General features: G+C 32.9%; 1 protein-coding gene across 1 annotated transcript in view; it reads left to right on the forward strand.

Moving 5' to 3' along the window:
- The window catches only part of LOC145273796 (focadhesin-like), a gene marked incomplete at its 3' end in the record, with an annotated part of 71,694 nt that overhangs the window by 42,641 nt on the left and 3,495 nt on the right, over positions 1-25,558 (forward strand). The window contains exons 13-15 of the mRNA XM_080127131.1: positions 5,153-5,352; positions 12,581-12,758; positions 22,523-22,768. Of these exons, the coding sequence (XP_079983257.1) occupies positions 5,153-5,352; positions 12,581-12,758; positions 22,523-22,768 (624 nt within the window). The remainder of the gene's footprint in view (positions 1-5,152; positions 5,353-12,580; positions 12,759-22,522; positions 22,769-25,558) is intronic.

The raw sequence follows: 25,558 nt of genomic DNA on the forward strand, positions 1-25,558 counted from the left end.
TCTTTGGAGCTCTTTTTTGCGTATTACTCAAAAACTTGATGTGTATGTCTATATAGTGGTTTTCCATGGTGCTTAATTCAAATATACATGTCTTAAGGTGTGAAACTGCACCGTTTGTCCATTTTCACTGAGATTTGGCATTCCCAGGAGCTCAAAAGGGAGTCATAAATGCCCCAAAATTGTAAAAACTGACACTTTTTACCTCATAACTTTTGCCCCATTCATTAGATTTTTCTTAAACTTGGCAAAAATGTGAAAGCAACGTTGGCCCTTCACACTTCTCACATTCATCATTTCTTCACTATTTTTTGTGACGTCATCTCACATGCAGTACCAGAGGAGGACTATGCACGTGCGTCTTGTTTTGTATGAAATAAAATAAGTCCCTCTTTAAACAAGATTCCGACTGAAAGCAACTCGCTTGAGAAAAATGATGTCTAAGATTATATGCACATGTCCTTTGAATGGACATTGTCTAACCATTATCTCTACTAAATATCTCAAGCAGTTAGCTTCTGTGTGGTTGAGTGGTGATCACTAGCAAATGCTAAAATTTAAGATTTTCAGTCAGGGGTAAAAAGATTCTAGAAGATAGGAAAGAAGAGGAGGCAGTTAGAGCCAACCCTTTGAACATAACACATGCAGTCAGTTTTTCTGAGGGCTGGTGTCTAGTTGAACCAGTATGCCTCTTCAGGCAAGGTGAACTCTTAGTTAAAGAATTGGGTTGATTGAATTTTAAATTTTAGTTATTTAGACAAAGGTCTCATTTTGCCAGTCTAAGAAAATGAGTAGCATTTTAACCGTGATAGAAAAATAAATATCTTTTTTAGAACTGGAGGTGTGGTTTTTGTTTGAAAGGAGAGTTCTTTTAATGTTCTGAATTTTTTAGATGAGGGCTGATTGTTTATATTACTTGTATTGATCGAACTATTGTGTTATTTATGCAACGTTTCGGTTGGATTGGCCTTCAACTGTTTTCAGTAATGTTGGTTGTTGCTGGAATAGAAAAGAGGAAAGTTACTGGCTCCATAGATATTTTCATATTCTTTGAGGTAGTGTCTATGATTATTGTTTCATATTTGTGAAAAGTTGGATGACAAAGTTCTTTTGTCGCAACACTGATTGAAGTGAACGACTAGTATGAACTGACACAACGAACGGGACAGTCATAGCCTGTGTAGTACATGCAGATTCCTACTTCATCTGTTGTATATTGTTGTTGTGTTTAAAAATATTTTCATTCTATCTTCATTGAGTGCTAACACAAATCTCACAAATGCCACCTCTGTTCAAAGTGACATATACTTATCAAACTATATAATAGTTAATGTAGTTTCAAGATATATCTCGTTGTGGTAATCTATTTCCAAAATGATCATAGGAGTTTATGACATATTTCAATTCGATAAACGTCAAACACAAACTTGGATCCCATCATATTATAGTACCATTTTTGGAAGGAACAAATACTACACTTTGATTCCAGGCAAAAAATATTATTTAAAATTTCATCTAATGTCATTAAATAGAACATAAAAATCAAGCTAAAATATACTTAATTCATCTTCAGGATAAAATGAAAGTGTCCAATGATGATACAGTAAAAATATTGTGCAGTCTGTATTCCTGCCAGACGGTTGTAAAATGGAAGAAAGTTTGATTCTAGTTTTAAGATTCACATTTGATTCAACAACATTTAATGAAATTTATAAAACTACTTTTTTTTTCAATGCATCTTTGGCAATCCGACGATCTCATCTTTTAAAAAGGAGGTGAAGGTTAATAACATGGATCTGATATAACTTGACATTGATGGTGTATTTACGACAATAGTACCTGCCTAGTTGAGTTCAAGTAGATGCCACTGCACATTTATCACTGAGGTAAACACAATATTGAACATAATGGAATATAACTTTAATTGCAAATGAAAAAAAAATAATTCATGAAATTGTTGTCACTTTTTCTCTTTTTTTTTCTTTTTTTTTTAAATAATCAACAAAATTGTTTCCACTTTTTTTTTTCAAGAAAATAATCTTAGAATTATTTAAAAAATAAACCTGAAATTGCTTTCACTTTTTTTTAAAGAAGATAATGTTAGAATTATTTGAAAATAAAAAAGAAAAAAACTGCAAAATGAAATGTTTATATTAAGTTAAACACTGTTTCTATGCTTGACAAGGATCTTTACCATCAAAATCAAATTAATTTTTAAGTAAATAAATCTTTATATAGATATACTAGACGCTGTATGTATTGTGCTGTGATGTTAGTATCTGGGACGCATTAAAAAAACAGTGGGAGAGACACATCCTTGGCCTTCACTAAGACATGCTTCTAGGAAAAGGAAAATTTTGATATAAAAACCTGATGCTTATGTCTGCTTCATTTTGTGTTAATTATTTGCACCGACTCGCTACATAATGTCCCCTTGTAGGCCTGGTTTCCAACTGGCAATATGTCTTGTTTGGGGTGAATAACAGTTTTAAAAAAATGGTTATAATGTTAAGTAACTTCCACATGTTCTGTTCAATTGAGACCATCACATACACATCAACACAGAAAATGACAGCCAACTTTTTGAACACGTGATTACTATGAAATATTCCTATTTTTATCAATAATAGAAGATAATTGTAATCAAGTGTTTTTTTTGGGGGGGGTCAACTTTCTAAGTTTTTTGTATTTTTATTTTCAATATTTTACCTTTTCTCTGTTTTATTTTGTTTTTTATTCAGTTTTATTTCAGTATTTCACTTTTTCTGTTTTATTGTTTTTTAATTATTTATTTTTTCAATATTTCGTCTTTTCTCTGTTTATTTTGTTTTATTTTTTTTTCCAATATTTCACCTTTTCTGTTTCATTGTTTTTTAATTTTTTTTGTTTTCAATATTTCCTATTTTCTGTTTTATTTTGTTTTTTATTTATTCATTTTGTATGTTTTTAATATTTCATTCTTTCTCAGTTTTATTTTTTAGTATTTTTTTTTTCAACTAGCAGTCTAGCCCGGCTGTGCTCTGGCCCTATGTATTGTTCATAACTTTATATGTATATATATATATATATATTAAAAAGTTTGACTCATGTCCAGGTAACCTACATCTAAAATTTCAAGTGTTAAACCTCAAAATTGGCGGAGGAGTTTGGTAGAGTCTGCAAAGGTCAACTCTTAACTTTGAGCTCTTGGCAGCCAAATTTTCACCTAAAAACTGATTAAAAAGCTTGCTGCACATCTAAATATCCTTTATATATAAAATTTCAAATGTTTAAAACCAAAATTGGCTGCAAAGGTCAAATCTTTTGTACTTTAACCCCTTGGCAGCCAAATTTTCGGCCAAAAAACGATTAAAACGGTTGCCCTATGTCTGAATACACTTTATGTAAAATTTCAAATTTTTAGACCAAAAATTGGCTGAGAAGTCAATTTTTTGAAAAAAATTGACCCTAGTTTTGACCCCTTAACATTTATTGTTTTGGGTTTAATCAAGTTAAATAGTTCGATCCATGTCCAATGAACCTACATCTAAAATTTCAAGTGTCGGAGGAGTTTAGTAGTGTTTTCAAAAGTTAAATCATTGAACTTTGACCCCTTGACAGCCAATTTTCTGTCCAAAAACCAATTAAAAAGATTTTCCCAAATCTCAATACTCCTTATCTCAAATCTCAAGTCTGTAGACTGAAAATTGACAGAATAATTTGGGAAATGTACACACACAGACAGACACACACACAATTTTACTTTTATAGATATACTATCAATTCTGTCCGGCTTTGCTCGGGCCCTATGTATTGTTCATAAATTTATGTGGATATGTATATATTAAAGTGTGAATATGTACGATAATGTCTTTCTATATAATAGGCTTCATTAACTACTATAGAGAAAAGAGAGCACAGACGTCAAATTTTTTTTAACTTTGACCCCAATTTTGACCACTTCACATTTATAGTTTTGCGCTCAAATTAAATTAAAATGTTTGACTCATGTCCAAGTAGCCTACATCTAAAATTTCAAGTGTTTAGACCCAAAATTTGTGGAGGAGTTTGGTAGCGACTGCAAAGATCAACTCTGTAAACTTTGCCTCTTGTCAGCCAAATTTTCGCCCAAAAACTGACCCCAATTATGACCCTTAACATTTATTGTTTTGGGCTGAAATGAAATTATAAAGTTAGATCAATGTACAAGTAACCTATATCTAAAATTTCAAGTGTTTTGACCCAAAATTGGCAGAGGAGTTTGGTAGAGTTCTCAAAGGTCAAATCTTTGAACTTTGACCCCTTGACAGCCAAATTTCTGTCCTAAAACCGATTAAAAATCTTGAGTCTGTAGCCCAATAATTGACAGTTATTTGGTAGGAAAGTGTACACACACACACAGACACGTTCACTTTTATAGATATACTAGCATGGGTGCCCGGCATTGCCCGCATATTTGGAGGTGTATGTGGAGCAAAAAAAAAAAGCGGCCAATTTTTTTTTAACTTTGACCCCTATTATTACCCCTTAAAATTTATTGTTTTGGGCTCAAATCGAGTTATTAAGTTGGATCCATGTCCAAGGAACGTATATCTAAAATTTAAAGTGTGTAGACCCAAAATTGTCAGAGGAGTTTTATAGAGTTCTCAAAGGTCAAATCGTTGAACTTTGACCCCTTAATCGCCAAGTTTCTGGCCAAAAACCGATTACATCGATTTTCCCAAATCTCTGTACCCTGTATATCAAATTTCGAGTCTGTAGACTAAAAATTGACAGAATTATTGCGTAGGGAAATGTACACAGACACACACACACGCACAGACAGACGCTTTCACTTTTATAGATATATAGATAAGTATTTCATCTTTTCTCTGTTGTATTTTGTTTTTTATTTATTTCTTTATTTTTTAATATTTCACTCTTTCTGTTTTATTTTGTTTTTTGTTTTTTTTTCAATATTTCACTCTTTCTCTTTTTTTTTGTTTTTTCATTTATTGTTTTATTTTTGTCAATATTTCACCTTTTCCCTGTTTTATTTTGTTTTCTTTATTTGTTTCTTATTTTTTCAATATTACACTTTCTAACATTTGTTTTTTTTTTTAAATTATTTTTATTTTTCCAATATTTCATTGTTTCATTTATTTTATTTTTTAAATATTTCACTTTCTCTCTGCAGCCTGACACATACAATACAATGTGCGAATGTTTATCTGCTTTACCTGACAACAGATTTGATGCTTTAATTGAAGATGACTTCTCCGACACGCAACTTTTTTTGAAAGGAACCTACACCCGTTGCTTCTTGATAGCCAATGGCAAACAACCAATTGCTTTATTGAATTATTGCATCGATGCCATCATCAACGCTGGATTTGTGTAAGATTTTTCTTCTCTCTTCTTTGCAATTTTAAACTGTTTTCTTTTCTATTCAACAGAGCTCGATGGTTCCAGTAGCCACACTGTTCATCAGATTTAATTTAACATGATGGCATGTGTTGGACGGTTTCAAGAAATTGACTCCCAAGCTAACCTATCTCTGTCCGGTCTTTAGTCATCCCTCTTTCTCTCACATCCGTTCTTATTACTTCCTCCAATGTTTTCCTTGGCTTTTCCTGTTATCTCAACTGTTCTACATATATTAACCCAAAAACTCTCGTCCATTCTTTCAATGGGTCTATATTATCAAAGTCCATGCAACACATGTCCTCAACCCTCACTGGCCAGGTTTCACTTTCATACATCATCCCACTGCATACTCATGCCTGATAAACTCTTCTCTTAGTTGACAGTGGTAATTCTCTGCTGGTTAGTGATGACAGAAATTCTTATCAATTTTTTGCTTCTGCACTTCAGTTGTGTTAACAGCTGAAAGTGTGACGTCGCATATGAATCAAACAAAAAAAAAAAAAGTCTGGGTCGACATTTTTTCAACAAAAGCATTTATTACTCTCCCATCTCGACACAACTTAAAAAGTCTCTCACTGCCACATGTCCATTTCACGGCTTGTGTTTCTCTTTCTTCCGACCGCACACTGGCCATATCCAGCCCATTCTTTTTTTATTATATTTTCACCCCAAACAAGGCACATTGCCACTTTGATGTAGGGGGCTACTATCAAGGACATAAGCAACAGGGGTACTATGTAGGGAGTTGGGCAGCAAGATGTCAGTTCACATTACACTTGAACTTCTGCATGTCAGTACAGTTGGGGAAGCAGCGACCCGGAAGGGAACTCCAAAGTTTAGCAGTTCTGAGGAAGAAACTACTGGAGTAGAAAGCTCTCTTAAATCTAGGGATCTCTGCTGTGAAGGGGTGGGATTTAGCTGCTTGTCGGGTTTATTTACGTCGAGGGGGTACAAATGATTGCAGTTCATCAGAGCATTCACCATTAAAATACTTGTAGAACAGGCAAAGGGATGCAACGTTTCGTCGATGGGACAGAGGCTGAAGCTTAGATGACAGTTCAGGACCTATCAGATTGGCAACTCTCTTTTGAACCTTGTCTAGGGGCGAGAGACTAGTAGCAGATGCACAAGCTATATGCTCAGTCTGTTAAATCCAAAGTAGCTGAGCAGTGGCTTGGTTCCCAGCAGTTCTGGCAAATAGCAAACAGGATCTTGAACAGAAGTGTGCGTTCTATCCCAACTATCATCAATGGACCTGAGGTCATCTCGTCAGCATCAGACAAGGCCAGACTATTTGCCAAGAACTTTGCAGCTAATTCTACCCTATGCGACAATGACCATCAACTCCCTGTATTTTCTCCTATAACAGACAACACGCTATGCAACATACAAATATGTGCGTGAGGTCGCCAAGCTAATCAAGAACCTTGATTCCAGTAAAGCAACTGACCCTGATGGCATTCCAGTTATAGTGCTGAAAAAGCTCCAACCAGAACTTGCCCCCATACTTACAAAACTGTTTAAGCATTGCCTTAACGAGAAGTGCTTTCCAACACCCTGGAAAACCTCATCAGTATGCCCTGTATTTAAGAATTCAGGTGAAAAGTCATCTCCCTCTCAGTACAGACTAATAAGTCTCCTGTGTGTCATGAGTAAGTTGTTGGAATCTTTATTAAATAAAGAAGTAGTCAATTACCTCAACAGAAACAGCCTTCTTAGTGACACGCAATATGGTTTCCGCTCTGCAAGATCTACCGCAGATGTGCTAACGGTTATATCACACAGGATTAGTGAATCTCTTGACAAAGGTTTCCTTTCCAGGGCAATTGCTCTTGACGTATCGAAGGAATTCGATAAGGTATGGCATAAGGGCCTACTTAACAAGATTTCCAGCTACGGTATTACTGGAAATGTTTTCTCAATATCATTTCTCTCCGATAGGTTTGTAAGAGTAGTGGTTGATGGGCAGAAATCAGAGGCCCACAGTATTAATGCTGGAGTCCCTCAGGAGTCCATCCTGGGTCCAACTCTCTTCCTGATCTACATCAATGATCTCCCAAAACACATACTTAAATCATTCGTTGACATCTATGCTAATGACACGACCATCTACGGCAACACATCAAAGGCCTTAAATGACAAAGTTCTCTCTAATTCTCTCTCCTCTGATCTTGAGCACATGGTACAATGGGGGAAGAGGTGGCTGGTCACTTTTAATGCATCCAAAACCAAGCTTCTATCCTTACATCATCAACGCACTGATCCTCATCTGGCATCAATTGAAATGGATGGCTCTCGTCTTGGAGAGGCTCCATGTTTTGACCAGCTTCTGGGTTTGACCTTTACTCCTGATCTAAAATGGAACACGTACATCAAATCTGTTGCCAGGGACGCTGGGAAAATGGTGGGATCCTTCTACCGCTCCAGGAGATATCTCACTACTGATGCAATTCTCTATCTTTATAAAAGCCAAGTACGTCCAAGGATGGAGTACTGCTGCCACATCTGGGCAGGAGCTGCTAAAAACAGCCTATCCCGTAGATTCCATGAGCAAAGCTTCTTTTTATAACTTTATTCTCTGTTTTTCGTTTCACTCTCGGTCCTGGATATGACCTTAAACTATATCCAGTGGTGAGGCCCCATCTTGCCGGCTTTGGGGAGTGTGAAGCCACCCTTTAATTGCCATTGCTCCCAGGTCCCCTCTGACCCGGAGTGGTAGTACCTGTTAGGGTTCCAACTATGGGTTAAATAGAAACCGACTTGAAAACAACAAATATATTCTATCAAAAAAATTGTTCTTCAAAATCTTTGGATTCGGCATTAAATAACCTGAAAAGAGTTGAAATGCCGTAAAACAAAATCAACCAACCAACCAACCTTTTCACTTTTTTTTTTTATTTAAATAATATGTTGCTGTGAACACCTCTAGACACACAAACACGTAACATATATATTATTTTGGGGGTTCGTCATAACTCATAGTAAACAAAAAAAAATTTATATATTATTGCAGGCTTTGTCCGATCCATAAATATATATATTATTTAAAGGGCTCGGACCAGTCTGTATATATTATTTGAGGGCGTGTACTAAAAGGAAAAAAATATATATTATTTGGCGGGCTCAGTCTGGTCCGTAAATATATATTATTAAGGGCTTGTTAAAATTCAACAAATTTTTCAGGGGCTTCGTCTGATCTGTAAAATATATTATTATGGGCTCGTAAAACTTAAAAAAATCTTTTGGAGGCTTCGTCTAACCCGTAAATAGCATCTATATATAGGGGGCATTGTCCATGCGACCCGTACATATTTTTTTTTTTTAAATAAAACAAAATACTTAAATATATTTTGGAGGCTCGATCCATCCATAAAAAAATACTAAACAACTTAAACTCATATCAAAAACAAAAACTTTTTAAATAATTTCTCTAAATCTGGCTATTACACAAAAATTTTCAAATTGAAAAAATTAATAAAATGAATGACAAATAAGAATTTTTAGTTCGTTCGTTTAATATAGTAAAAATATAACACATAAAAAATAAAATTAAAATGTAACAAGAGTGCTCGTCTAAAAAAAAAACAGTTTTATAGAAATCGAGCATAAAACAAAATAATAAATAATAAAAACTAAATAAATCATTAGTGAAAATAAATAAAAGATAATTTAAATATTTGTTTTTATTTTATCTTATTAATAAAAAAAAAAAATAAATAAAATACACACGTATTTAAAATAGTCAAAGGGAGATAACCTTATCCTTCAAATTCCGACATTCAAAAAACCAAATAAAAACAAAAAAGCGTTCGTTAACAGTATAAATAAATAAATAAAACCTAATAATAAATAAATCATTATTAAATAGAAATAAGATAAAATTAAAACAAATATTTAAATTATTTTATTAAAAAATAAATAAAAAATTCCCAACACCTTCCCTGCAACCTTTTCGCTTTCATACTTGCAAAATTTAATGTAAAAAAATCCTCAGTTTCTGAGCCACTCCTAAGAACAGTTAACCAAATATTTTTTTGCTGTGAGAGATAAATTTTGTGGGTTTTTTGGTTTTTTGTTGTTTTTTTTTTTTTCTGGGGATGCTTATGCTTAAAGGTCAGTAAGCAAAATAATTACTTAACCTACGACTAACCCTAGGTCCGAGTTATTAGTCCCCATAAAAATTCTTTCCTTGACTCTATCACTTATCCTTAGTTCAAGTGACAACCACCTCTCAAATGAAGTATCTTTATAAAGCCTCACATAATTGCCAAAAAAAAAGTAGAACCTCTACCGAAAAAAATGCAGAGAAATTTGTCTTATATAGCAAAAATAAAAACTTGGTTAACTGCCCTAAAACGCTAGAATTACCTGGAAATGGGGAATTATTTTATGGTAAATTTATATGGTAACCTGATTCCTTTTTTTTACCAAGTTTTTTCAGGGTGTTCTACATAATCGCCTTAAACAAGTAAAATCTCATTATTTTTTAAGGAGCAAAGAGTGTTAATCTGTGAACGTTAGGAATGTTATAGATTGGATTTATTGGCAGACTGTTATCCTTATCTTCAGAATTGTTGTTTCACCACATTTCGGCAAACTATTCCTCTGGCTTTCTTCAGGTGGTTAGAGGAATAGTTGGCCGAAACGTGGTGAAAGAACAACAAAAACTATGAAGATGAGAATAACACTTCGCAAATAAATAAATACACAAATTACTCATCTCAAAGGATTCCAATATAAAATATGTTATATACTGTGTATCAATGCATATTTTATATGTGTATTTACATGTGGTTCTTTTTGGATCATATGTTTTGTTCTTATTATTGTGAGCAATCAAGATGCAACAGCCCAACATTCAATGTTAAGATCACATACAGTTCTTCTTTTTTTTTTTTTACACAGTGGTCACCACTTATCAAGGTCCGGAAGCCACTCAGGGATAAGAGTTATTGCAAGTACAGTATGTTAGTGTGGAGATTTAATGAAGTGTTTACTTAAGGGGGCGGTTCATTAGGAATTTATTAACGTTGGACTTGAAGACATCCAGGTTGTAGTCAGGTGAGAAACAGGCACATGGAACAGAGTTCCACAGGCGTGCAGTTTAACACAATAAATAGGACATATGACATTTTAAACATGTTTAGCCTTTGACTGCTAACTGCAGTCCAAATATTCTATCAGTGACAGCAATAAAATTTCAGGTGTGTGTTGCGCACAGATAGATGGACATACTTTTAGTCTGTTGTTGTTTTTTGGTTGCTTCTTCTTGCCGTGGTCCACACCTGACTTATGAACACTGGAATAGATATTTTTCCGAAATAGCATGCGAATGGAACAAAATTACAACTCGTTACACAAAATCCTAAATAAAACAAATTTTGTAAATATGATTTTTGGAAAGATGTTTTCTTTTTAAGTGGAAAATTTCTGAATAGTTATTTAATTTAAGAATTTTTGTTAAATTCGATAATGAAATTATTAATGAACGAAAAAGTTTGACAGCAAAAATATCCGTCTGTAAATTGGTTTAAAAATATTTGTGTTTGCATTTGAGAAAACATTGAGTTTTGAGTGTAGTGTTATGTTAAACTCATTATTTTCAGCTATCAACATAATTTGCAATAATGAAAATCTGATTGATCCAAAGTGAATGTGATTATCAAGATTATCATTAATTAAAAAAAGCTTTAAAGTTAGTCTATTTTCACACCATCTTAGTTGAATAAATAATTTTCATAATTCCTGAAATTCTGTTTAATTATTCTGTGATGCTGTCGATGATCCTCTCTTCCCAACTAAGTGTTGGGAAATAAAAAAAGAAAGAGGAAATAAGTTTATCAACAGAACAAAGGTATAGGAAGTTGCCCACCAAATAACACAGAAGAAAGCTAAAATAGGATTTTTAATCAAAGTGTGACAGTAATGGAAATAAAAGATTGGTATTACCCCTTTATGACCTGGTTGAACTAATTCGTTCAGTCGTAAATAAATGAATATAACAGCATAAATAAAGTGGGAATTGATTCAAACACGCCTTGTACGTATTAGTTCAATATCTAGATATATACCAGATACCTCCAGATTGCAACTATCCATTGCTTACATTCAGTATGCTGCCATCTAAAATTAACAAATATTTTTTAAATCATCTCCATCATAATTTATATCGTAAAGGGCTAATCATGGAGTGAACGTGTGTATTTGCTAACATGATTGGAAAAGAGAGTAAAAAGTTAGAAACAAATTCAAGATTTCAGTAACAAATTTGGGAAGAGCAATAAATAGATTGGACTGGAAAAGAAATAATGAAGTCATTTATTATTATGAACTATTTGCCGTGATTTTTGTTGAAGAAATCTTTTTTTTTTTTTATTCAAATTTTTTTTAACACGTTTTCATTTTTATCATTCTACTGTTGTATTTGTATGAACACGAGGTCTTAACAGTTTTTTTGTATATCATTAAGAAATTCATCACTGTTAAGGTGATATTCAAATTAAAATTGATTCAAACACATCTTGTACGTATTAGTTCAGTATCTGAGTAGATGCCAGATATCTCCAGATTGCAACTGTCCATTGCTTACGTTCAGTATTTTTTTTTAATCATCTCCATCATAATTCAGGTCATAAACGGTTAATATATGTTAGAATTATTTTTAGAAGTGGCAATGAAATTTACAAGAGTAGGGACAGTTTATGGACAGTTTTGGGTTTGTGACAGTTGAAGATAGTTGAGGAGTTGTGAGTTTGGTACAGTTGAAGGCAGGTCATTATTTGGAACAGATCGAGAGTACTTTAGGAAATTGAAATTAGCTTACATGAACTGACGAATACGGCCTCGATAGAACATACATGTAGACGTTAGCATGTAGCTTGTCAATGATATCACACACACAGACACACACACAGACACACACACACACACCCAGAGTGTAACTAATATTTGCAGAACGTGTTTTTGCGTTTGTGTTTTTTGTGCTTTTTTTGTTTTATCTTATGTTTTTATACTTGTGAACCCATGCGCACTCTCCTCAGTCGCTGCCAATGTGAGAGATAACAACATGGCCAGAACCAGAATAGAAGATGAAGAAGATCATAGAAACAATGTTGGGTTTGGCATTTGTTGTTGAATGGGGATGGTTGCGCAATTCAAAGAAGACATTTTCCAAAATATGTTTTTAATCTATTTTTAGATCGGAATCCTTGTACAATTTGTCGTTGATGTTTTTGGCACAAACTTTCTATCGGTGTGCTCTACGTGGAACTGAAAACATGGAGTGTCTTCAGTGGTTCCTGGAACTCCTTGGACACACTCGGAATTTGGCAATAGGCGTCATCAAGTTATCGGATGATGTTACTGATCCATCTGCCGTAAGTAAAGAAATCCATTTTCTTCTAATCGTGCACTGAAATCTTTTTCATCAACGTAAATACCCTCAACAGGCAGCAAAATCCCACCTCTTTACAGTAGAGATCCCCAGATGCCAGAAAGCCTTCTAGTCTAATAGTTTCTTCCCTAGAACTGCTAGACTTTGGAATTTATTTCTCTGACTGTACTGACATGCAGAAGTTCAAGTGTAATGTAAGCAGACATCTTGCTGCTCAACTCCCTACATAGTATCCCTGTAAATTATATCCCAGATAGTAGCCCCCTACATCAAAGTGGCACTGTGCCTGGTTTGGAGTGAAAATGCAATAAAAAAACAAAACTTTTGTCTGAGACAGAATGCAGCGTTAATTTGAGAGAAAGACGGATAAAGACCAGAGAAAATTTCATGAGTAGAGTTTTTCCCTAGAACTGCTCTTCTGTGGAACACAATGCTGTGGAGCTACTTCCCAGTTGACTATAATATTGTCATTTTCAAGTTCAATGTAAGCAAGTTTTTGTTGAGCTGTCCTCTTTAATAATTAATTTCTACCACTATTGATCATCCTTGAGTGGCCTCCAGGCCTTAATAAACAATGACTCTATAGTAGTTAAAAAAACAGTTAATTTGGAAGTTAATTTCTAAAAGCTGTTCAACACTTGCCAGCATGTAAAATGGACATTGAGCTGAATAATAATATTGTTAATATTATTATGATTATTATTAAGAAGAATTAATAATAATATTGTTGATATTATTATGATTATTATTAGGAAGAATTAATAATAATATTGTTAATATTATATGATTATTATTAAGAAGAATTAATAATAATATTGTTAATATTATTATGATTATTATTAGGAAGAATTAATAATAATATTGTTATTATTATTATGATTATTATTAAGAAGAATTGATAATAATATTGTTGATATTATTATGATTATTATTAAGAATTAATAATAATATTGTTATTATTATTATGATTATTATTAGGAAGAATTAATAATAATATTGTTAATATTATTATTATTATTAAGAAGAATTAATAATAATAATCATAATAATATTGTTAATATTATTATGATTATTATTAAGAATTAATAATAATATTGTTATTATTATTATGATTATTATTAAGAAGAATTAATAATAATATTGTTAATATTATTATGATTATTATTAAGAAGAATTAATAATAATATTGTTATTATTATTATGATTATTATTAAGAAGAATTAATAATAATATTGTTAATATTATTATGATTATTATTAAGAAGAATTAATAATAATATTGTTAATATTATTATTATTATTAAGAAGAAGAATTAATAATAATATTGTTAATATTATTATGATTATTATTAAGAAGAATTAATAATAATATTGTTAATATTATTATGATTATTATTAAGAAGAATTAATAATAATATTGTTAATATTATTATGATTATTATTAAGAAGAATTAATAATAATATTGTAAATATTATTATTAAGAATAATAATATTGTAAATATTATTATTAAGAATAAATAATAATATTGTTAATATTATTATTATTATTATTATTATTATTAAGAAGAAGTAATAATAATATTGTTAATATTATTATGATTATTATTAAGAAGAATTGCCCTAAGCTTACAGTAATATTACATTTTTAGTATCTCCCCCTAGTCTACAAAACGTTTGTTCTCAATTTCAAACAGAAGCCAACATACTACATCCAACTTTTTGCTATTTTTTTACCTTGATTTCGTGTTTGTGATGTCACTTCCTTGAACACATCAACATAATTTCTAGTGGAAATTTTTTTTTTTTCAATAGAATCCAATTTTGAATTGGAAATGTTCTTTTCACTAACAAATCTCACATGCCATATTATTGAAAAAAAAAAGAAACAGCCTAACATGTATACAAAATGAATGCAGCAATGCTAATTCACAATGCTAATCTATGCAAAGAATCCAATTTATGTATGTATATATATATATGTTATATTTTAGGGGTTTCATTAAAAGAGAGTCTTAGAGATAATGAGATGTTGTTGTAAGAGACTTAGAGAGATTGTTCCTATTTTTTAAATGTTCATTCCTTAGACGTGTAGAAGAAGAAAGCTCTTAGAATGATGAGATAGTGTTCACTGTTCAGATATTGTGTAGACATGAGATGTAGATTCACATTGTGGATATGAGATGTTGAGACGTGTATGTAATGACATTTTATAACACAGATATATAGACATATAATACAATTCAATTTACCTTTTTGTAGAATCATAAGACAAGACAACGTTTTATAAAACACATGATGGGTTTATTTCGTCACGACCGACCGTGGTTTTCATCATCAAGAATACAAAGCTTCACATTTTAGTTTCAAAGTGATCGTCTCGCTTCCTAAACGTTCGAATTCCCAGACCCGCTCTGAGTTTCTCACTGACTGTCTCTAACTAACTAACTCTCACTTCCTATATTGAGAAATCCATGCATGTCCGGCCAACGTGATCAAACTCATGTGCCATCACATGCGCGAGTCGCACGTTTCCGATATTATGATTTCCCAATAACCTATTTTTTCTTTGATGTTTTTACAAAGGAATTCAACCTACATATCTAATTTATTTAACCCATATTTTATTATCCACATTCTTTCTAACAATTGAATAGTTTATTATTTATTTCATCAGAATTAACAATTTACTGGACATTCTATTTAAACCTATTGTTCTTTAAAACTTATGTCCAGGGTTCGATTTCTGCTTTCTCTCATTTTATTTTCATTTTAAGTAATCTCTCTATTTTTATACTTACATGAAAAGGGGACAGCCCTTATCATGTAACATATATATATATACTAGCTGTACCCGGCCATGCGTTGCTGTGGTTCAGTTTGTTAAAATGAACACATTCCTCAAGAAAAATTGCATTTTGTTCGTTTATTTACTTTTATTATTTTTTGTAATTTTTTTAATCAATAAAAGTTATTTTTTCCCCAAAAAATAGATTAATTTTTTACCATAAATGGTTAGGTGAAAGTTTTTTTTTTTCAGGAAAACTTGCACTTTTTTTTTTTTTAAAGAAATTTGGCAGTAAACGTTTCTATTTTAAAACGGAAGTTTTATTATAAAAAGAACAGATGAATGTTTTACATGAACACTGCAAATAGTTATGTGAATGTAGAGAAAAGTTTGATTCTTTTTTTCATGAGAATGTACAAATTATTTTTTTTTTTAACAGATGTTCAGAAAATAAACAGAAAAATACTTCCATCATTAATTATGCAGAAAAATAAATAAAATGTTGATTTAGTGTTTCAACATTATGCTTATAAATTACAATAAAACTTGCTGAGTATGCGCTGTTTTATGGTTGTTGTAAAAATGGACTGGAAACTTAAATTTCGCTCCGTTTTAATCTTTCTTAATTTTTTAATTGTGCCCCCCAAACGAATATAATCAAAACAGTAACATTCAACAATTGTACTTTATGTATATAAAACACAAAATATTTAAAAAAAAAAAAAAAAAAGTTAATAACGAAAGGGAAATAATTCCATTTTTAAACGAAAAAGTCAGTTTGGTATATCTTTTTGTTATTTTTTACATAAGTCCAGCTTACCATTCACATTGGAAATGTCGACATTTATAGGTTGTCGGGTATGTTTACAACAAATAAACACTCCAATCTAGTAGATGTATCAGAATTTTTGACACCCCTATCACGAAATTGCGAATAAAATATAAAACCTCGTAATTTCTCTTTTAAAAGTGGGTTGTTTATTTTCATTATGGATTATACTTCCAAAATAAACTATTAAAGTTATTTTAAAAGTAATAGAAATATTTTTTTTATTTTTTAAAAAACAGTAATGAATTTTACGAACTCAATATTTTTCAATTTTTAAACTTTATAAATCTATCAAAATTTTTCTATTGATTCTATTTTTACAATATTTTCAGGATCAATGTGAAATTTTATGCTCTTTCCAATAACTGAATATAATATTTTAGACAAACGTTTTTTTTTACATTCACGCCCCCCCATTTTCAAATGTCTATTTAAAAGTAAATAATTAATTTACTCACCAAAGTGTTATATATCAGAAATTGAAGAGAAAAGGTCAATAAATAATATATTCAAATCAAAAACAAAAAAAGTAGTGTTTTTAGAAATTTACCTGTAAAGTCCGAAGTTTTTTTTTTAAAACCACGTTGTTTTTTCTTTTGTTTTTTTTTTAATGAAACGTTGGTCCTTGCTCTTTTAATTGAAAAAAAAAATTAGGGCTTGAATTACATTTTTCAAGTAGTTATAAGCTTGGAAAGACAGGGGGTCGAATAATTCACACTTCCCATTTTGAAATGTCTATTAAAAAGTAAATAATTAATTTACTCACCAAAGTGTTATATATCAGAAATTGAAGAGAAAAGGTCAATAAATAATATATTCAAATTAAAAACAAAAAAAAGTAGTGTTTTTAGAAATTTACCTGTAAAGTTCGAAGTTTAAAACCTTTTTTTTTAAAAAAAAACACGTTGTTTGTTTTTTGTTTTTTTTTTTGTAATGAAACCTTGGTCTTTGCTCCTTTAATTGAAAAAAAAAATTAGAGCTTGAGTTACATTTTTCGAGGAGTTATAAGCTCGGAAAGACGGGGTGGAATTATTCACTATTTTTCACAAAATTTCTGATACACCTACCAATCTACCGATGTTAGAACGGCTTTCGGAATAGATACCCCTATCCTTGCCAGCATACCTGAAAAGCTATAAAAGTTCACGTGTCGAATGTGAACGATGAGTTGGACGTAATGTAAAAATGTACCGAATTTAAAAGGGAACAAAATTCAAATTTCTGTTCCATTTTTACAACAACCGTAAAGCAGAGCATTCTATGCAAATTTTACATAACTTACTGTATTAATGCTATTTTTTTTAAGCAAAAAAAAAATATTTAGGTTTGGCTATAAATTCCTCAACTCATTTCACCCTAAATAATTTAGGTGACTGAAATAGGAATCTAATTGAATCTTTTATTTCCTGATAGTATGTGAGAAATTTATTTTTCTTCGAATTCATTAATACGGACTTTAGGGGCTTTTTTCGGAATGTTCCTGTAAAAATTATTTTTTATTGTTATAAATTACGATGCTTTATTTATATAAAAAAAGCAAAAATAAATTCTTACGTTTTTTATTTACTACTGAAAACCATAACTTTAGTAAAGGTATTTTTTGTTTAATCAAAATAAAACATTTTCACTAAGAGTTAAGTAAAAATAATTAGTTCATTATATTCTGCAATCATTATTTGATAAATACTGAAATTTTCATTAAAATTGGTTAATTTCCTGATTTTTAGTGAATTTTTAAGTAAAGGGAAGGGTCAAAATGTTCATACACTTTGAGCGTCGGCATTTATTGTATGTCCTACCATTTTCCGATGAATATTTGATAGCAAAGCGACCACGTGCGGTTAATTTAAATCAAATTTCAATCACGTGGTTACATTATCAATAATCATGTGATTAAACCCATTGAAAATTTACCGATATTGCAAACACATTATGTTTACATTAAGCCTGTGAGACCAAAATATCCTTTTCTAACATTTAAAAAAAATCCGCGAGGTCAGGAGAAAGAAATGTCCAGAAAATCGCTAGATTTTTAACTTTTATCATCTGAAATTTTTAAAAATCGCTAATTCACCCCCCCCCCAAAAAAAAAACTCCATATTTTAACTTTCTACACTAAAAAAATTATAAATATAGTATATTCAATATATAAAATGTTCCGTGTTTTCTTACTATATGTTTCTGGAATTATATTGAAGCGGTTAGCTCCCCAGAAGGCTTATATATTTTATCAGCTAGTTTTATCTGTTTTTTTCAGAGAGGGTATTTTTTTTTTTTTTTTTTTGCAAGAAACAAATCTTAAACTCAAACTTTTTATAATAAAAGTTAAATTGAAATATGCTGTAAATTAAACATCACAATAATGGTGCAACATATTTTGAAATTAGAAAAATAAAAAAACTTTGTTTTAGCATGTTAAAAGTATTTAGGTTGGTGGATAATTAAATTCTACTGTATTCGTATAAGTTTTTTTTTTGTTTTTTTTTTGCTGTTGTTTCTTGCTTTTTACAATTTTCGATTAAATACTTCTAAATTAAGCGGGATTGCTTAGATCATATTTTAAAATAAACTTCGGAGGTTGTAATACCCCCACCCCACCGAAAATGTACGTGGAAAAATCGATTTTATAGCGAGATTTAAGAATGTGAAAAGGTGAAAAACAAAACAAATAATCAATAAATAATCTTTACCAAAGGCAATAAATGCTACTTTTTTTTACTTACATGAATGAGTTTATTTTATGTTTTAAAGTATTTTTAAGTGCTTTTCTTTATTTTTTAATCTAAAATTGTGGGTGTGTGGGTGCAAAATATCTCCAGATTTTCTAGAATTCCCCGCTAGATTCAAACGAAATTTCCAGATCTAGCAGGAAAACCGCTAAATTGGAAACACTGGTCACGTGACAGGAAGTGGTAATAAATAATTGTCCCTAAATAAAAAAAATGGCCTATCGGTACAAAGAAAACCACCTATTTATCATAGAAAAATTAAGTATAATGTTATAATTAAAAAGAAATATATAAAAACACACATGGATATAGTAAACATATTATACCAAAACGTGGAAGCCATCCGTCCAGTGGTTTTTTAGACTATTAATTGCGAACGAACCAAGAGTTACATTTTTATATATATAGATATATATATATATATATGGTGACCCTCAAAAAACGGGCCCACCTCTAATTAGGCCCCGTTTCTTAAGTGTTTTGTATGAATGAAATGAAACTTTGGTCATAACTAGTTTATTATATTCAAAACATCACATCAAAACACTAGGGTCTTTGTCCTTTTATTCTCCGTTCTACAGCATATGTTGTAGATGGCATCATCAACAGAATCTAATTTTGAATTGGAAATGTTCTTTTCACTAACAAATCTCACATGCCATATTATTGAAAAAAAAAGAAACAGCCTAACATGTATACAAAATGAATGCAGCAATGCTAATTTACAATGCTAATCTATGCAAAGAATCCAATTTATGCATATATATATATATATATATATATATATATATATATATACACACACACACACACACACACATATATATATATATGGTGACTCAAAAAAACAGGCCCCAACTCTAATTAGGCCCCGTTTCTTAGTGTTTTGTCCGAATGAAATTAAACTTTGGTCATAACTAGTTTATTATATTCAAAACATCACATCAAAACACTAGGGTCTTTGGCCTTTTTTTCTCCGTTCTACAGCATATGTTCTAGATGGCCTCCATTTAGTTCCGCGCATTTCTTGAGGCGCAGCACGAAGTTATCAATGACATTCTTACAGACCGAATTGGTAATGGCTCTCATCTCCTCGCTGATGGCTTCCTTGAGTTCCGTGATGGTTCTGGGTTTCCCTGCGTAGACTCTGTCCTTAAGATAGCCCCCAAAAAATCTGGGGAACTTAGGTCCAGGCTATGGGTTGCCCACTCAAAAGCAGTCTTGAGACTGATCGCTCCAAAGTTCTCTTTCAGCCAATCTCGGGACAGGTTTGAGGTGTGAGAACTTGCTCCATCCTGCTGGAACCAGAACTTGCTCATGAGCAATGGGTAGATGGTTTGGAGCTCACTCTTGAAGGTTTTGAGGAACTCCACATACCGCTCCTTGGTGACTGTCACTGCTGTGCCAGATTCTTCGATGAAGATTGGTGCGATGATGCCCACACCATGCACTTAGGAGAGTGCAGGAGCTTGGTGGCTACTTCATTGGGTCTGGAGGACCCCCTGAAGACATTTGCCTTGGAGTTCGCCTTTCCATCAAGATGGAAGTGGGCTTCATCTGAGGTCCAAAGGAGATTAAGGAAACTTGGTGTCTCCTCGATCTCCTCAAGCATCTTTACTGCCATATCCCTCCTCTGCTTCTTGTCTGAGGCTGTATGTCTGCAGCATCTGTATTCTGTATGGGTAAACCCTGATATCGTTCACCAGCACTCTCCTGCAAGTCTCACAAATTATTGTATTTTTTATTTCTAACTTAACTTCTAACTCGAGAAATTAAAAAAATAAAGGAACAGAGTTTGGGGCAAGAAGTTACAGCAATCCTCATTGATTCTCGGGAAATGGGAAGTGTGTCTCGAGTTGGTTAAAGATTTATTTCAATTAATGTCTCCCTTTATTTACATCTTATCTCAGCTAATTTTCCTCGGGCCCCAACCTAAAAATTTAACATTGCAAAATGTATAATCTATATATATATAAAAGTGAATGTGTCTGTGTGTGTGTCTCTGTACATTTCCCTACGCAATAACTCTGTCAATTTTCAGTCTACAGACTCGAAATTTGATATACAGGGTACTGAGATTTGGGAAAATCTTTGTGATCGGTTTTCGGACAGAAATTTGGCTGTTAAGGGGTCAAAGTTCAACGATTTGACCTTTGAGAACTCTACCAAACTCCTCCGCCAATTTTTGGTCTAAATACTTGAAATTTTAGATATAGGTTCCTTGGACATAGATCTAACTTAATAACTTGATTTGAGCCCAAAACAATAAATGTTAAGGGGTCATAATTGGAGTCAAAGTTTAAAAAACTTGACCGCTTTTTTTTTTCTAAGGTACGAGGTGCCTTCAATAAGTTTCCAGACTTATTTGTACAGGGATGTAAAATTGTCATAGACTCTTGAAAATTCAGTATGTTATTACTATACATTTCATATGATTTCAAGCCCAAATGAACAGCTACAACAGGAATTGGAATACACCCTACTAAAGCCTTACTGTCACAGCTAGTGAATTTCAAAAATTCAATCTGCTTCAGACTATCTTGCATGAATCGGACATCAGTTTTTGAGTGGCATAAGAGAGTCAAGGGAATCTGTGAGGGATGATGAGACGTGTGAGAGGAGTAAGGAGATCAGAACACAGTGGTTGTCATCTCCTGTTTAACTTGAGACAAATCTACTCAGTCTTAAAGCAATGGAGACTTGTTGGGATTTCAAAGGTTTTATTCAAAGAGTTTTTTTTTCTTTGAGGGAGAGACTACGTAAATTACTTAATTAATTTTCTTATTTAGCCTTAAAATGGAAGACGAACAAACAAAGCCTTGAGAAAATATTCATTTAGATGCCTACATTTTTGGACACATCATGTCTGTCTGCTTTTCAGCTCAACCTGCTTAGAAACTGTTCTTTTTTTTTTTTTTTTTTTTTTTACACAGTGATCACCACTTATCAAGGCCCGTGATGTAATCTCTGTCATCTCATTCAACACGTGTGTTTCAAGCTTTTGTCTAGGAAACTATCCTTTGATTCCTTGCATTAATCATGCCAGCTGCACTGGGTCTATTTCCGTTTCCTGCCAGGTTATCCTGGCATGTACTTCATGTAATACTTGCCAAAATTCATACTAGTTAACATAATCTCTACTTACTCGTGTAGGGTCCCAATATATAACGTTATTGTGAACAATAAAAACAATACCTTTCTTTTTTTTTCTTTTTCTTTTTTGCTTTCTTTTTTTTTTTATTTTCTCTTTTTTTTCTTTCCTTTTTTCTTTTTATTTGCTTTTTTTTCCTTTCCTTTTTTTTCTTTTTATTTGCTTTTTTTCATTGAATATTGTTTCATTGAATATAATGTTTAAAAATTAAAAAAATACGTTTTCTTTTTTTTTTTGTTTGATTTTATTTTAGGCATTCGATTTTGCCATCCGCATCGTTTGTGCAGCCGCCTGCTCCTGGGTGAACACTTCAGTGGCTGCAGCTGTCGCTGGCCAACATCCACTTTTTATGGCTGATCTTGTCAATAACAACAAAAGTTATGTGCAAGAGTTCCCCTGTTCCGTCTACCTGCAAAACCAGCCAGACTTTTGGCTACACTTGATGCCATCTTACATTTCCAGAATGAACAAGGAACCATGGAAGCCGGTTCTTCCAAAGGCAAGTCTTGCTTTTTATTATTTCTTTCAAATATTTTCGCTTGTATCAAATTTTATACTTGTTTTTTTTTTTCACTGTTTGCATAGGTAAATATTTTACCCAACCAAAAATGAATATTTTTTTTTATCACCACCAAAAATGAATGTTAATGTTTTTTCAAGTCCACCAAAAATGAATGTCATGGTGTGAAAATAGTTAATCTTAATTCTACACCTAGTAGTTGGCTCATTCAACGGTGATGTCCACGGCTTCTTTCACTATCTTTTCTTTTCTGATAACTATAATTATACGAGGAGGTTAAAAGAACAGCAAACAATAATTTGTTTCTGGGGTTTAGATTTTCAGTAATTTGTATCAACATAGATCTAGATCAACTGCAATTCTCTCCCCTACATTCGTAGTGATGGTAGACCTTGAACAGGGTATCTGGTTGCTTTGATATTGAGCAGAATTGATCTTGCTTCTTTTTTTTTTTTTTTTTACACAGTGATCACCACTTATCAAGGCCCGGAAGCCACTCAGGGATAAGGGTTATTGCAAGTACATTACGTTAGTGTGGAGATTTGATGAAGTGTTTACTTAAGGGGGCGGTTCATTAGGAATTTGTTAACATTGGACTTGAACACATCCAAGTTGTAGTCCGGTGGGAAGCAGGCAGATGGAACAGAGTTCCACAGGCGTGCAGTTCTAAGAAAAAAGCTTTGTTCATGGAATCCACGTTTTGATCTAGGCACAGATATAGAGTGGGGGAAATTTTTGACAGTGGATTCGGCTAGACGGGTGTTTTTCGTGAAAGATTGGTGAGGGGGGGGGCAGAGATTGGAGTTCAGACGAGCACCTGCCATGGAAATAACGATAAAACAAGGATAGGCTCGCAACGTCTCCTCTGTGGGAGAGAGGTTGCAGGGTAGAGAAAAGGGCATCCCCCACTAAGCCACGAAGTCTATTTTGTACTCTGTCAAGGCAGGACAGGCTTCTCAGGTAGGTACCTCAAAGGATGCACAGTGTTGCTTGGACATGAAAGGCTACTATTTTGAATTATAGCTACAGAGATACTATATATATATATATATATATAAATGGAAATTTTTAGTTAAATTATGTATAACGAACCTCCTAAAGTAAAACCTTGAATAATTATCTAAACTCGAATGTAAATTAATATTAAGCCGACTTTACAAATTGATAATAGTTAATTATTGGATTTTAATTAATTATAAGGTGAAACTCTAATGATTCAAACTCGATAGATAACGACAAACTTCCACCCATTAATATGAGAGGGGAGATTATCATCAAAAGTGTCCTGAATTGTTAACTTAGCACCGGACTTACTACTTAGATATAAATAAGTCACTTGTACCCATTCCCTTCCTCCCCCCCCCTTTCTTTTTTTTTTTTTTTTTTAATGGAGAGTACATAATACAGTGGATGTGTTATCGGCAGCTCCAGTAACTCTCGCTTCTCCTTTTTTGTCCCTCAGTCCTCATTCAATGAGTGATTTTTCTGACAAAGGGTGAAGAAAAAGCTGCTTAAAGGTCGGTAGTACTTGGTGACCAGTAGTCTGAGATGTCGGAAATTTTTCTGTCTCTGTCTGTCCTTGTGGCCATGTCACTAGTAAGGGTGCTGGAGGTAAACGTTTTGTCTGGGCTGACGTTATCCGCCTGATAGTCAGGGACCCGAACCTTGGATTAACCACTAAGGAGGCTGTCCTATCAGCAGGCGCAAAGTACTGGGACTACTGTATTGCCATTTGGTGAGTGGATCTGGACCATGCAGTAGTCTCTGGTGGGGCCTCTCAATGCCATACTAGTGGGTAATTGTTACGGCTTTACCTCTTCGTGTGCTACAAAAAAAAAATGTCCTTTTTCTCTCTTACTTTCCCTCTCTGTACTGCTCTAACCAAGTATGCCGACCTATTCCACAATTACAGGAGACGAAACCGGACATATTATTTCTAAGTGAAACTGGAATAGGGCCAACCACTTCCCTATGTTCATGTTCCGTTCATTCTCCTCTAGGATCCTCCGACCACTCCGTCGCATCAGTTCATAATTAACGGATACTCTAACTTAACAGCTAAATCTGACACCCAAGATCGCCATGAGCATGGAATATGTGCCTACATTAAGGATGGCTTCCCGTGTGGCAGGGATATCTCTAGAGAAGATCCTAATTTACCCTATATGTGCTTCAGGGTTGCACTTGCTAACACCACTGCATTTATATTTGCCCCCTATAGGCCCCACAACAGCGGAGTTACTATCTTTAAGAGCATATCTGAGAAAATAGACCACATACTGTCTTCACATCCCTCGGCTAACATCCACATCTGTGGTGACTTCAACGTCCATAACGTGGAATGGCTGACCCATTCAAATAAGACAGATGATGAGGGGAGGTTTTGTCATGATTTTGCCATTGCTTATGACCTCACTCAGATTGTTCGCGAACCCACCCGTGTGCCCGATACATCCGGTCAATATGCAAGCCTCCTAGACCTTTTTCTCTCAACTTCCCCTGAACTATGTTCATGTTCCGTTCATTCTCCTCTAGGATCCTCCGACCACTTCGTCGTATCAGTTAAGATAAAAACAAAATGTAAGAAGCCCCCAGACATACGCCTCCACCATACTGTATACCGATACTCTATGGCTGACTGGGATAGCTTCCGTACATTCATATCTGATTTACCTCTGCACTCCATGTTTAAAAAGGAAGTGTCCTCTATAGTATCAGATCTGACCGAATGGTTAATTGTAGGCATAGACCAATTCATACCATCTAAAA

The sequence above is a fragment of the Euprymna scolopes genome, unplaced genomic scaffold (assembly GCF_053919585.1).
Source record: "Euprymna scolopes isolate OS-2025 unplaced genomic scaffold, ASM5391958v1 sca177, whole genome shotgun sequence".
Taxonomy (NCBI): Eukaryota; Metazoa; Mollusca; class Cephalopoda; order Sepiida; family Sepiolidae; genus Euprymna; species Euprymna scolopes.